This window comes from Callospermophilus lateralis, chromosome 8 (genome assembly GCF_048772815.1).
Source record: "Callospermophilus lateralis isolate mCalLat2 chromosome 8, mCalLat2.hap1, whole genome shotgun sequence".
Classification (NCBI taxonomy): Eukaryota; Metazoa; Chordata; class Mammalia; order Rodentia; family Sciuridae; genus Callospermophilus; species Callospermophilus lateralis.
The window spans coordinates 37,231,087-37,245,628 of record NC_135312.1 but is presented as its reverse complement, the minus strand read 5'-3'; the positions used below and the strand labels follow the sequence as shown (position 1 = coordinate 37,245,628).

Genomic DNA, 14,542 nt, shown 5'->3' with positions numbered 1-14,542 from the left:
TGTACATGTTTGGCCATATTATCAAAGATACCACCTTATTTTTAATATTGTTTTTATTAAAGTGGAGTTAGCCTTATGTTTGGAGAGAACATTTTCTTCAAGTTCTCTCTGAGCAATCAGAAGAGTTGTTCCCATTCTTATTGAACTTTCCCTTCTAATTTTTCCCTCCCTCAAAATATGATTAATTCTTATTTTAAAGCCTGAAGATTCTGTGTTTAAATAGTAGCTTGATAAACAACAGCAATAACAACTTTAATTTTGATTAATTCATTTGGGAAAAAAATAAAAGCAATACATCTTTATATGAATCAATAAGAGACTCTAGAATTAAAGAAAAATATAAGGCTCCTAAAATTCCATCCCAGAGACCCATGTCAACATTTTAGTTTATATTGGATCCACCAGGTGAGATTCTGGAATGAAAGAAATGGAAAGTCCATGACTGTCATTGTGCTCAGAAGAACTGGCTATGTAAGAAAATGAAGTCAGAGGCTCTGAGCTGATCCTGAACTGTGATATAGGGAAGATTGCAAATCCTTGTATAATTGTGTGTTTTCAGAAACAAGATCATGGTATACAGATGGTTTTGTGACTTGCTGATTTTATTCATGACATTATGAGCTTCTCTGTGTATAGTTATTCTTCTAAAGCATTTATATTTCATAAAATATTATTGTTCATTCCATAACGTTTTAAACCAATTCCATTTGTTGAATGTTTAGATAGATTTCTCTCTTAAAAAATAGTGAACTATGCAGAGATGAAGATCCTGCAGATAAATCTACATTCATGACCATGATGGTTTACTTAGGATGAGTTTCTAGAAATGCTATTGTAGTGTCATCAGATAAGCATGTTTAAAATTTGTTTGATAGATTTTGTCCTGGCCAGCTGTGATCCCACAGCTATTTGCCCAGGAAATAATTGCTCTATTTCTATCAATATTAATAGGTTGATTCCATATCATAACTACATACTACACATACTTATATGTGTGCATGATATTCTGTCTATAACAATTTTTACTATAATAATTATTTGTAGAATATATTTTATCTTTTGAGCACAGTAACCTGTCACAGCAAATCAATTTGTAAACATGTATTTCTGATGTGTCTACTTCTAAATGTAATTATCTCCACTTCTCAGGTGCCTGCATGAACATCACCCACAGCCAATGTCAGATGCTGCCTTATCATAACACAATGACACCTCTCATCTCAGTTATCAAAAACATGAAAATGGAGAAGTTCATCAAGTTCTTCACGTACCTCCATCGTCTCAATTGCTACCAGCACATCATGTTATTTGGCTGTAGCCTCGCCTTCCCTGAATGCATCATTGATGGAGATGACAGGTATTTTGAATCCAAAATCATTCAGTGATAAGAATCCAGTTATTAATCAAAATTAAATTTGTTATTGCTATTGTTTATCAAGCTACTATTTAAAAGTGCCCAAGAGGAACAAAATCATCCTATGCTACTGCCTTTCGTTTTTGTTACTTTTAGAGGAGAAAAAGACCCATAATTGTCATAACCAGTCGTAATTCTCTGAAGTTGGCAAGGGTCTGGTAAACCCAGAATAATCTTATTCAGGGAGAAGTATGTATTCAGTGTGTAGGTTGATGCTGTCAGAGGATACTCAAATGCTGTTGCAGTGATGGTCAGGCAGGACTCAGACAACACACCCAAAGGGGTCACTAGAAGAGTTTATTGAAAAGCCTGTGGCAGTGTGGGCAGAACAAATAGAATAAACAGTGCTAGGAAGTACCAGGTTCTGTTGTTAGGGAGATGCAGTTCCACCACCCAAGGCTGGAAGAGCAGAAAGAGCTAGCAGCACCTTTTTATTTTTGTGATGCTGGTGACTGAACCCAGGGACAATGCTAGGCAAATGCTTTACCACGGAGCCACATCCCTGGGCTGACCATCCCATATTTTAACTTACGAGACAGGCCTAACCAAGTTTTCTCTCTCTGTGTGCCATAAAGGAATCCGGGTTGGGGGTCTCCAACTGTCCAGGTGATGTCCCTGGGCAGAGGAGCACAGCCATTGGATGCCCTTCAGTCCTGCAGGGAGAGAAAAGAAGGAACAAATGCCCTGACCTCTCTCTCCTGACAGTGCCTCTGACCTACTGAACTCAGGCTCAACAAGAGGACAGAAGGGGACACAACTGATCTGCAGGCCGTGGATAAGATCCAAAATCTAATTTGAATATCATAAACTCCAAAGTCCTAAATCTTATCACCTAAATAATCTAAGTCAAGTATGGGTGAAATTCCGGATGATTCTTATCATCATGAGAACCCTCTGCAGGATAGAGAGTATGAAGAGATGTGGAGGGACAAAAGAGATAATTCAGCATAATGTTGAATAGGATAAGAAATAATTTTCAATCAGAATAAATCAATAAAAAGGAGCCATGGACTATTTGAAACACCAAGTATAGTTTTAAAAAATGTTCACAGCATGTGTTAAATGTATGTTCACAAACAACATCAATTATTTCCTGGATTAAAGTGTTAGAAAGTTTTCAGAGTAGTAATATAAGAGTAAGTTGCATTTTCAAGTGCAAATAGGTTTCATGTTATTTGTACTAATTTAATTAGTGTGCAAAATATGCTGGGCATAGGGGAAAGGCATATATTATTTTAACTGCAAAAAGCATGGGTTGCCATTGCTTTGAGAGAGGATCAAAGCAGCTATTCTGAATTGTAGAAGAAAAGAACTATTATTAGACACATCATTCAGGGAAACATTTCATGGTAAGGAACTGGCTGCAGAGGGTTCCTTCATGGAACACACAGAGAGAAACGTGGTTAGGTCTTTCTCATAAGTTAAAATATGGGATGATCAGCCCAGGGATGTGGCTCTGTGGTAAAGCATTTGCTTAGTATTGTACCTGGGTTCAATCACCAGCATCACAAAAAATAAAAATAAACAAAAGCACAAAATGGAAAGACAGTAAAGAGGCCCCTTTCTGTTCTGAGACAATGGCAATACAAAAGATAATTGCATTGGATTCTCGGGGCTGCTGTAACACATTACTACAAGCTGCACAGCTCAAGCAACAGAAATCTATCCCCTTACAGTTCTGGAGACTAGAAGTCCAAAGTCTGCTCTTTCCTAGGGCTCTGGGGGAGAATTACTCTTTACCAGTTTCTGGTGGCTTCAGTTCTTTGACTTGTGATCATATCACTTCAGCATCTGCCTCCATCTTTACATAGCCTCTGTGTTTATGTCTCCTTCTGTTCTGACTTTGAACCTTATAAATGACGTTAGGGTCAACCCAGAAAATCCAAGATCATCCTTGTTTCAAAATCTTTAACTACAACTGTGAAGACCCTTTTCCAAATAAGGCCACAATCACAGGTTCCAGGAGTTAGGGCATGGGCATCTATTGGAGGGCCACCAATCAACATGCTGAGGTGATTGAGAAAGTAAGCAAATGAAATCATGGTCACAGCTTTCTTGTCTATTAAATGAAATTAACACTTTACAAAATTAATATGAGGATTAAATAAGAGCTCAGTAAAGTAGGTGGGGAACATAGCTGTTATAATGGTGCTGGACTCAATCCCCAAGACTGCAAAAAAAAAAATGAGCAATAATTATAAGATGATGTATTAAACAGGACATGTAGTATTAATGAAATGAGGAACATAAAAATGTATCCAGAATATATGGTAAATATCAAAGGATTGCAAAAATGTAGGAGAATATATGGTTTAAAAAAATTAGAATACCAAAGGCCAATGGAACTGGATTCTAGTTCTATTTCTGCCAAATTTCAAATAATTTCACTTAAATCACTCTGCCTTAATTTCTCTTACTTTCTCACTTCTTAATTTCAGAGTGATTTAAGTGAAATTATTTGTGTGATCAAAAATAAGGCAAGATGAGAGTACTTTCAGCTTTCAGAAGTCTCTATATTCATTTTGATCATCCTTTCTATTATAGTTCAATCTTTTATAGTTACTCATAATTTTCAGGGCACTTTTAGTACCCCAAATTTGTTTTTCCCCTGACCTGGTTCATATAAGAGTTTTTCATTTTCTGTTACAATGAATAATAATTTACAGTTAGTTTTCAAGTGTCCTTTGGGGACTTATCCTATTTTTATTATTACATTTTTTATTATGTTTAGTTTTATAATTGTACTTTCAACCACTCCTTCCTGCTGTCATATATTGCACACATGGGATCAGCAACCTAATTTAATAAGCACAATAAGTTCAAAAAAGTAAAAGGCATTGTTGAAAATAATTACAAGGTAAAACATTTTTCTTATATTTCACTATTTTGAATTTTACATATTTTATTAATTAGCTTCTTCTACTGTTCAAATAATGGAAGGGTGCTTATGTTCCATGCTTGAGAAAATAGCTACTTAATAACATTTAGAATTTAATTTAAAAAACTATAGTGGGATGTATAAATGGTGTAGTTTTTAGCCCAATTCCTTTGAGACCTCAGATACTCATTAGCTATATTGTATATTCTAACAATAAAGTTGAACAGTTTTTACTTTACACTGTTGTTGCTTTTAATAAATACATTTAATAAATAAATAACCCAGGCTAATTGGAGTATAATATGAATTCTATGAATTCTATCCCAAAATATAAAAATTTAACTGATGACTATTTGGGTGGCCATAAAAAATATGTGGGTTAGGAGGGATAGCTTAAAAATATCAGCAAGTTTGACTTCATAATGGCTGCCATTCTAACTGGAGTGAGATGGTATCTTAGAGTAGTTTTAATTTGCATTTCTCTGACTGCTAGAGATGGTGAGCATTTTTTCGTGTAATTGTTGATTGATTGTATATCCTCCTCTGAGAATTGTCTGTTCAGGTCCTTGGCCCATTTGTTGATTGGGTTACTTGTTTTTTTGTTGTTTAATTTTTTGAGTTCTTTGTATACTCTGGAGATTAGAGCTCTATCTGAAGTGTGAGGAGTAAAAATTTGTTCCCAGGATGTAGGCTCCCTATTTTCCTCACTTATTATTTCTCTTGCTGAGAAAAAACTTTTTAGTTTGAATATGTCCCATTTGTTGATTCTTGATTTTAACTCTTGTGCTATAGGTATCCTATTAAGGAATTTGGAGCCCGACCCCACGAGATGAAAATTAGGGCCAACTTTTTCTTCTATTAGACGTAGAGTCTCTGGTTTGATTCCTAGCTCCTTGATCCATTTTGAGTTAACTTTTATGCATGGTGAGAGAAAGGGATTTAATTCTTTGAAATTATGAAGTCAAACAATAACAAGTGCTAGCGAGGATGTGGGGGAAAAGGTACACTCACACATTGCTGGTGGGACTGCAAATTGGTGCAGCCAATTTGGAAAGCAGTATGGGGATTCCTTGGAAAGCTGGAAATGGAACCACCATTTGACCCAGCTATTCCACTTCTTGGACTATACCCAAAAGACCTAAAAAGAGCATACTACATGGACACAGCTACATCAATGTTCATAGCAGCACAATTCACAATAGCTAGACTGTGGAACCAACCTAGATGTCCTTCAATAGATGAGTGGATAAAAAAATGTGGCATTTATACACATTGGAATATTACTCAGCACTAAAAAAGAACAAAATCATGGCATTTGCAGGGAAATGGATGGCATTAGAACAGATTATGCTAAGTGAAGTTAGCCAATCCCTAAAAAACAAATGATGAATGTCTTCTTTGATATAAGGGGGGTGACTCAAAATGGAGTAGGGAGGAAGAGCATGAGAAGAAAATTGCCTCTAGATAGGGAAGAGAGGTAGGAGGAAAAGGGAGGGAGAAGAGGAATTGCACGGAAGATGAAAGGACACCCTCATCATTATACAAAATACATGTAGGATGATGTGAGGGAAAAAAAAGGAAATGTGTCACATTAGATTGGGTAGAGAGAAGTGATGGGAGGCGAGGGGAGGGGGGAGGAATAAGGAGGGGGAGGAGGGACAGGAAGGGCAGCAGAATAAAATGGACACTAGCATTGCTGTATGTATATACATGTTATATAACCAATGTGATTCTGCAACCTGTACACTCAGAAAAATGAGAAATTATACCCATTTGAATTCAAATGTATGATTTGTCAAAATCATTGTTTTGTCATGTGCAACTAATAAAAAAATGAAAAAAAACCCAGTAAAATTAGTATAAGAAAATAATTGTTCTTACAAAAGTCAAAATTTCAATTTACTGTGTGTGCAAGTTTTTTTTCTTTAGAATTAATACATATAGAGTAAATAAATGAAACAGTACAAAAAAAAATCAGCATTTAGTACCTAGGAAAAAATTGACAATTTTTCAGCCTGAAGAATAACAACAGAGCATAGAGATGGCTTTTTGATATACAGAGTACATGTAAAGCCTCTCTTTGCAAAAGGAGGCAGGTATTGCAGTCACATGCTTTTGATGTGTGCCCATTACTTTTTCCCATTTTGTTCAAACACTGGGCTTGTGATTTTATCAGAGCTGAGAGGGTGCTCATTTGGCCTGGAAAGCCCATTCCTGGCTTGGTTTCCAGGACTCTTAGGAAACCCTGCTGATTTGTCATCACTCCATTTATATTTTACAGAGAAAAGCTTCATGATCATGAAATGATGGCTTTAAATTAGGAACTTGACATGTTGGCTATGATTTTTTTTGCCCTTGGATGTACTGAATTGCCACGAGCTCTTTAGGAGGAATTCTTAAGGACAATGAACAGTAGACAAAGGACAGTGAAATAAAAATGCTTTAGCTAGCCAGATGGCCAGAGATTGAAGATGATATCCCAAACCTAGGAACTACAAGATCATTTCCTTGGTTTACTCAATACCTAGGTTTGCATTGAAGGTTGAATGAGTTTCCTCAAAGAGCAGCCTTAAAAGTGCTATGTTCTCACGAAAATTGTATATTATACATGTTCATAGAGAGTAAAGAATGTAATCTGGCAAGTGCAGAGAATGCAATTGACAGTTTGGCGGCAGATGAAGCCAGATTCAACTTTTAACTAAGTACATGGTGTGTTTGCTATCACTGGAGCAATTTAAAATGACTGATGAGAACTTATTGGAGAGACTGGGCAGGTAAGGAATCCAGCATCCTGTGATAGATTTTTCCCATTGACTTAAGGCCATTCATACTGGCACTAACAAAGAAGGGGATCTAAAAATTTATGAAACAAGGTGAATGAAATTAAATTATTCATAACTTTTTTCAGGGACATTTTTATGTTTGTTTTAGTAATTATGAGAGAATCCACTTGGATTTTTTTATGAGGAATCGTGTAACAGTATTCAGTAGCAACATGTGGTCATCTAACTGTCCTCAGAAAAGATGGGCTGACTTAACTATAGGACGTCAGCTTTCCTAAGTGGGAAGTGGCAAATTGGAACTCTGCTACCCATAGCCCTATTTCTCTGGATAGTAATTTCAGATTCTCACCTTAATAAATGTTAAATGGATATTTAAAGTATATTACCTCAGGACGGTGCTAAATTATCTACTTGCATGGTATGTGTCTTGGGTGGTTTGACCCTTGCTCAAAGTTAAACCATTTATAGTAGAACTGTTAACTCCACATATTAAATTCTGGCCCCGTGTCATCCTGCTTCTCACAATTAATTCTGTGAATTTTGTTTCTAAAACCTGGATAAAGGTCAAGATTGTCATTCTTCTGTGTTGCTTTCTTCTATTTACCCTATGTTCATCTTTTAAGTATTTGCTTTTAAAGTTTTAAGTAGGTAAATAAAAGCTAAAGACATACTTTGTTTCAGCCACTAGTAGAGAAAGAAAAACAATGTTAAAAGAAATAAGAGCTATTTAAAATTTCATTTTGGGAAGGTTCATTTCTTATAATCACCCTAGAATTCTTTACAAAAGTAACAGGTTTCCCTGGTAAGAACAAATCTTGGTCCCATTATTTGAAGTTGCAATGACATTTTTCTATATTATATTAAGAGTTCTTAACACATGCATGTAGACATACAGACACACATGCTAATTCTGGTAAAGGAGGCAAGAGGAAACTTTGAGACGTGTTTATGGCTTTGATGGTGGTGATGGTTTCAAAGGGGTATACTGATAATTTCTTGAGTTGCTTTTTATATGTCTATCATACTATAATTAAGTGGTTTGAAATTTTTTTCCTATCATTTCAAATGCATCATAATAGGGTTTACCTGTTTGGCCTCATCATTTTAGAAAGCTAGACTGAGACGAATGATCAAGATGGGCACCAAAGTTGTTATTGGGATTATGTCTAAAAAAAAAATAAATAACTTTGTTATCTAAACACTATAAAGCCGCTTTCTTATCATCAAATTTCTACTACTTCACATCTTATATTGCCACATAATTTTGAATTGAACTTTCTTAATAATGTTACAGTAAAAAAAAACCCACACATTTGTTTATCAGGTAATTTTGGAAGACTTACTGTGTCCTTAATTAGTTCATAACACAGCCGGTGACAATCTACTATATAAATTGCAACCCTGAAATCATCTTAAAGGCCAATTGGAATATTGAATTTGAAACAAATTTTTTGAGAACTTATTAGTTATATAAAGTCAGTATGAACTTATTTTTATCTTTTTCTAAATAGATAATAATTATACACTATAATATATTTTACTAAGGATTTTAACTATTTCTCAAAAACTTTATTGTGTTATATTTGGGAATAAATGGAAACATTTAGAATGATTTTTTTATAATTATAATTTTAAAATGTATAGGTCAGAAGTAAAAGAAAAAAATTGAACTGTATTGCTGTTACCAACAATATCGTGAAAGTCATTTCCTGGTTACTTCTCTGAATGCCTCTGCTAATTTGGAGACAGCAGTCTCTCAGTCCTGTCAGTGCCAGTACCTGAGTGTTCAATGACACAGGCAAGCTAATCTGCTTTTTGGCAGTATACATGGAACATCCAATGATAGATGAGGTTTCTTTTTATGAACCTATAGGTAATGTATGGTCAGACAATTCAGATTACTTTTATTTCACAACTATGCAAAGCTAGAGAATCAGTCCAGGACAGATCGAATCTTGCTGAAATGCCTTGTCATGTTTCTGACAGTGTCTCAAGCACATATATTTTGTCAAGTTCAGTGGAGTAGTTTGTTTATATTTCTACTCAATAATTCATTGGTATTGTATGGATGTGACTAGATTTTAGAAATAATACTTGTGATTCAATTCATTTGGAGTTCCATATTTATGGCATTCTTTTATGATGGGCAAAAATCAAAACAGCTGCAAAAAATAACAATTTCAAGTTTCCTTTGTGATTTGTTAATTCCCTATCCCATAGGCCTTGATGAGTATGCCAAATACTAATGAGAATCAGCATTATGCTGGTTAGAAGGGTATGCAATTTTATATACCCTTCCGGGGTTGTGTGGCTTAATGTTATTCACATCTGCCCTAATTCAATCTGTATTTCACTGTTGGTATTTTCTAGAATTTCTCTATTTTAAGTGTGACATCCTACAATTGGGATATAAACAAGATAATTAATCTGTAGGGTTTTAATCCATGGCAATTAAAAAAAATTTTTAGTTGTTGATGGACCTTTATTCATTTATTTGTATGTGGTGCTGAGAATCAAACCCTGTGTCTCACACATGTGAGGCAAGTGCTCTACCACTGAGCCACAACCCCTCATCCATAACAGTTTTACTGACATTTTCTTCTCATGTGGAAATGATTTAAAGGTTGAAGAAGTACAGGTAAAGTTTGCTGACCTGAAGGAGATGGGGGTCCCTGGGCAGGGGCAGTGTAAGCTCTGGTACAATCCACAAGATTGGGACCTATGTGGTGATGGTTCTCCTCCCAACTCTGCTATTGGAACCTTTATCCCAAGCAGGGAACCAAGTAATCCTCTGCAGGTTGCTCATTTATTTCTATATAAGTGTTTATGGAGTGCCGACTCTGCAGTCTAGGAATACAGTTGCAAGCAAAATAGACAAGAATCTTTGGCCTCATGGAGCTTATATTGGTGGGAGATAAGGTCTTGCCAACAACGTGTAGTGCTTGGAGGTGTCCTCTTTCAGCTTTTGACATCGTTTTTTTTTTCTTCTTTTTTTCCTTCCCCTTCCTTCTTCTCTCTTTTTTTTCTCTCTCTCCCTCCTTTTCTTCCTTCCATTATCTTCCTCCTCCTCCTTCTTCCTTCTTTCCTCTTTCTTGTTGTCTCTCTTTCTCTTTGTGGTACTAAGGATTGAACCCAGGGGTGCTCTACCACTGAGCATTCCCAACACATTTTATTCTTATTTTGACACAGGATCTCAATAAGTTCCCCAGGCTAGCATCAAATTTGCAATCTTCCTGCCTTAGTCTCCCGAGTCGCTGGGATTACGGTCATGCACCACCATGCCTGGCTGATATCAGTGTCTTCAACAAGTTGGGAAAATGAACAAAAGATAGAACTTAGCTGAATCCTCTGCTTCAGAGTAGGTCACAAGGGTGCAGTCCTGGTTGTTGGAGTTTCTGACCAATGTGATCTATAAACACCCTGATTTCTCCTGTTATTTCTCTTTGATTTGAGACAATGACAAATAAAAACATTCACTTACAGTTTTCCATCTCTATGTGTAGTGGAGAAAAGAACCAAGGAAACCTCTTTCTTACCTTTCTTGTATCCTAAGTCTAACATCTTACAAGGTCTCTTTCAAACACCAGAATGTGCTGACATAGGAACCTGATGCTATTGGCCCATAATAGGGAGTTCAAGCTCTCTCTCTCTCTCTCTCTCTCTCTCTCTCTCTCTGTGTGTGTGTGTGTGTGTGTGTGTGTGAGTGTGTCTTTTCTAGCGGTGGTGATGAATTCAGGCTCACTGTGGATTGATGTCCCTGTGTTACCTGTGGTTCTTGTGTGAGGAGGCCAACTAGGCAAGATATTTTGGAGTACTAGACTAGTATCCTAGTGTTTGGCTGTGAGATCTCCTTCTTAGGTTTCAGCTTCTTCATTCACAGTGTAAAAGGGGGAAATGGGAATAGATGATCTTGCAAGACTCTTCCATCACTAACGTTCTCTTTGTGGCTTAGTAAGGGCCCCAGCTCTGGGAGCTGCCTGTGACTTCTGACTTTGTAAGCATTGTTCACTGAACAGCTCAGCCTAACAAAGAGAAATTTAGGAATGTATTTTCAAAAAATGATGGCATGAGTCTCATCAATGAATAGCACAGCCAACTCAGTAGCTTGCCTCTGACAAAGTGATGTGTTGAAGTGTATTGTTACCCATTGCTGGGGAATACATTATCACACTCTTAGCAGCTTAGAACAACACTCATCTTTACCTCACCATTTCTGTGAATCAGGAATTTGAAAGTGGCTTAGCTGAATTCTCTCCTTTAGAGTCGGTCACAAGGGTGCAATTAAGGTCTTGGCCAGGCTGGTGTCTTATCTGAAGGCTTGACTGAGGAAGTATCCACTTCCAAGATCATGGGAGTGTTGGAGTGTGTTCAATTTTTCAAGGACTGTTGGACTGAGGGCCTTAGTGCCTAGCTGGCAGTTGGACTGAGTTCACCCTCCAATCCTTGCCGTATGGGCCTCCTTAATATGGCAAGTTGCTTCATCAAAACTAGTATGGAAGAGGGTCTGCTAGCTAGCAAGATGGAAGTCACAGTCTTATGGGCCTAATAATGGAATTGATATCCCATTACCTTCCATGGTGGAAGCAAATGACCAGGCTTGCACATTTAAGAGGAGAGACTGACACAGGGCAAGAATGCCAGGAGGCAGAGATGATTGGCAACCATCTCAGAATGTGCCTGCTGCAAAGTTCTGTCTCCTCCCACCCTATGGATGAAGAGCTCTCCTAATGTATTTAAATCCTGAGCTCTCCTAATATATTTAAAGGCTAGTTAAAAAAAAAAAAAGTAAAAATTGACAACTAAATGCAATGTGGGATCTTTTTTGGTGGTATTTGAATAGGGCCTTTAATTTAGTTAAAGGTATTATTAGCAATATTAATTTCCTGGTTCTAATAATATTGTAGCTATGTAAGATAAGTAAATTATGGAAACCAGGTTGAAGGATATATGCAAAATTTATGTACCATTTTCATAACTTCTAAGTATAAAAGTCATTCAAATTAAAAGTTAGAAAAGATGTGATCTATAAAATTTAATAATCTGTTAGCCATATAAACTTAATTCTGTGGCTGTAGCTTATTCAGTAATTTTAAGTTTATGTCCTTATCAGAACTTTTTTGTAGATAAAAACCCATTATGGATATATACTATAACAAAATTTGTAAAAATTTTGTTAAATCTTTTTTAAGAAAATTTAAATAAATTCTCTAAAAGTTTTGGAGGTAAAATGGATAAATTTTTGGTATGGATCACTTTAGAATATCGTTTCTAGTGAAAACACCATAAAAATCTCACTATCACCATATAATAGCATTATTTATTTGTTTATTGAATGTTTCAACACATAATTATAGAAGTAGTATAAGAGCTTTCCTCTTTAATTTTATTTGAAATGTGTCAAGGACTTTTGCACAATACCAGATATACTTCACACATCAATTTAAAATAATCACCATTTCTAAAATAGTAATTCTGATAGCCAAAGTGGATCCTTCCTTGTGATGAGCACTGTTTTTCATTTGTCAGTCCACTTGTTGCTTGGATATAGATACTTATATTCCAAAATAGTGTGGCCTGTCTCACCACACTGTTCCATGTGATGAAAAGCAAAATGCTTCAACCCTTCATAGGCAGTGGAATTTTATGCAAAGCAAGAACAAATGTCTCCTCATTTTGCTTACTGTTTAAAAGGGCAGCTAGTTATTAATATTATATCACTATGTCACACGTCCTGGTCCAGCAATTTAAAGATTATGGTTCTTGGTTAGTTATAACTCTTTAGAGAGCTATTTTGAAACCCTCTAGACATTTTTCTTAGGTTCTATTTTTAGATTGAAGGGTCTAATGGTATTTTAATGTCTCTATATATTCCCATAACAAATCCTGAGAAAAACGCTTATTACTTTTGAAATTTAGCAAGGCTGGTGGGATCATGAGTGCTCCTCTGAGAAGTATTGCATTAAAGAGTGAATCTTGATTTACAGAATGTCTGTGGCAAAAGGATTATGAAAAATGGTACAAACTTCAGATTTTCTAGAACTTTTCAAAAGAAGAAGCTGAGTCTTGGCAGGACTAAACTGTTGGTCCAAGATCAGACAGTGGAGAGGTGGCCATGTGAAGGTTATAGGTGGTAGACTTAGAAAAAATGACCATGGTAACAATGAGAACGTGTTAGTTTCTGAATTAAAAGACCTAACTTTAGAAAATGGAAACAGTTCTGCTAGGCCCCTGTATCAATCTTCACTGGTGTTACCCTGGAAAGATTCTGAAAAAAAAGATGTGGAATGATTTAAAACAACAAAAAACAGCGGCTTCAGAGAGAAAAGGCCTGGGAACTGCTTGGGAGAGGTCATTTGTAGTAATCTTCCACACCTTCAAAAATGTGTTAGATGATATTTTTATTCAATTTCCAATGGTGCCTGAAATTTCGTCAAAGACTGCTTTATGCCAGCAAGCAGTCTTCCTTTAAAGATGCAAAAATTGCCAGAAAAGTAAGTGTCCATCTATTTTTGTGTAATACTCTGTTTTTTCCCCCATCTCTTACTTGAAAGCATACTTAAGATCTGCTACAGTGGGGAGTACAGTTTTGAATGCAGGAAGGGAAGAATATGCTCTAAGTACTCTGGTGGATGTGGTTTTCTGGGTGGGGTGCTGGAGTCAGGGTGGTCAGGATGGCATCAGGACACTAGGACCCTGGCTAGGATGAGAAGACAAAAGGGTCTTACAAAAGACAAGTCGTCTGTGGGCTGTCTCATACCTAGATAAGAAAGTGGAAACCTCTCTTTGTCTTCCTTGGCCGCTTTAAAAATATAATATTTCACTACAGATGTACTATGCTTTGTCAAATGAATTGAGATCCCATCCACCCTGTGCAATGGGAAAACACATATCAAGTTGCAAATTAACCTTGAGTGGTACTATTGAAACATCTATTCATGAAGACCGTGCCTGTAGTAAGTTAATTGAATGGGTCCTTGGGTCAATCTGCCTGGGTTCTAATCTTGGATTTGCCATTCATTACAAGAACAAGTTTCTTATTTTTCCTGTGCTTGTTTCCTTATCTGTATATTAGAAATAATAGTAATAACACCTCTCATATAAGGCTGTTGTGAGAAATACACAAATTAATGTTTGTGAAACCCTGAGAAAGGTGCCTAAAAGTGTAAGCAAATGCCTAATGATCTATGTTCTCCACATTCCTTAACTATGTGCCCCAGTTTTGTTTTTGAAAATATAGTCTAACTTCTCTGGAATAAAATGTAGCAAAGGAAATATTTTAAAACGGTGTTATTTAAATGATACTTTCTTATTTGTGTAAGTATCTAATATATTTTCTGAACAGCAATCATGTGTCTTTTTATACCACCATACTGGCCTGGAACAATTCATATTTCATTTACTAAAAGTAATTCTTTCTGGTGTAAAACTTCTTTTCCCAACCTTTACTATCAAATTTGGCTACATATT

At 36.1% G+C, this 14,542-nt stretch overlaps 1 protein-coding gene across 1 annotated transcript in view; it reads left to right on the top strand.

Annotated features, from left to right (window-relative positions):
- The first annotated feature begins 1,149 nt into the window (after positions 1–1,149).
- The window catches only part of Corin (corin, serine peptidase), a 127,792-nt gene continuing 114,399 nt past the window's right edge, over positions 1,150–14,542 (top strand). The window contains 1 exon segment of the mRNA XM_076864658.2: positions 1,150–1,357. Coding sequence (XP_076720773.2) covers positions 1,158–1,357 — 200 coding nt within the window. The 5' untranslated portion in view covers positions 1,150–1,157.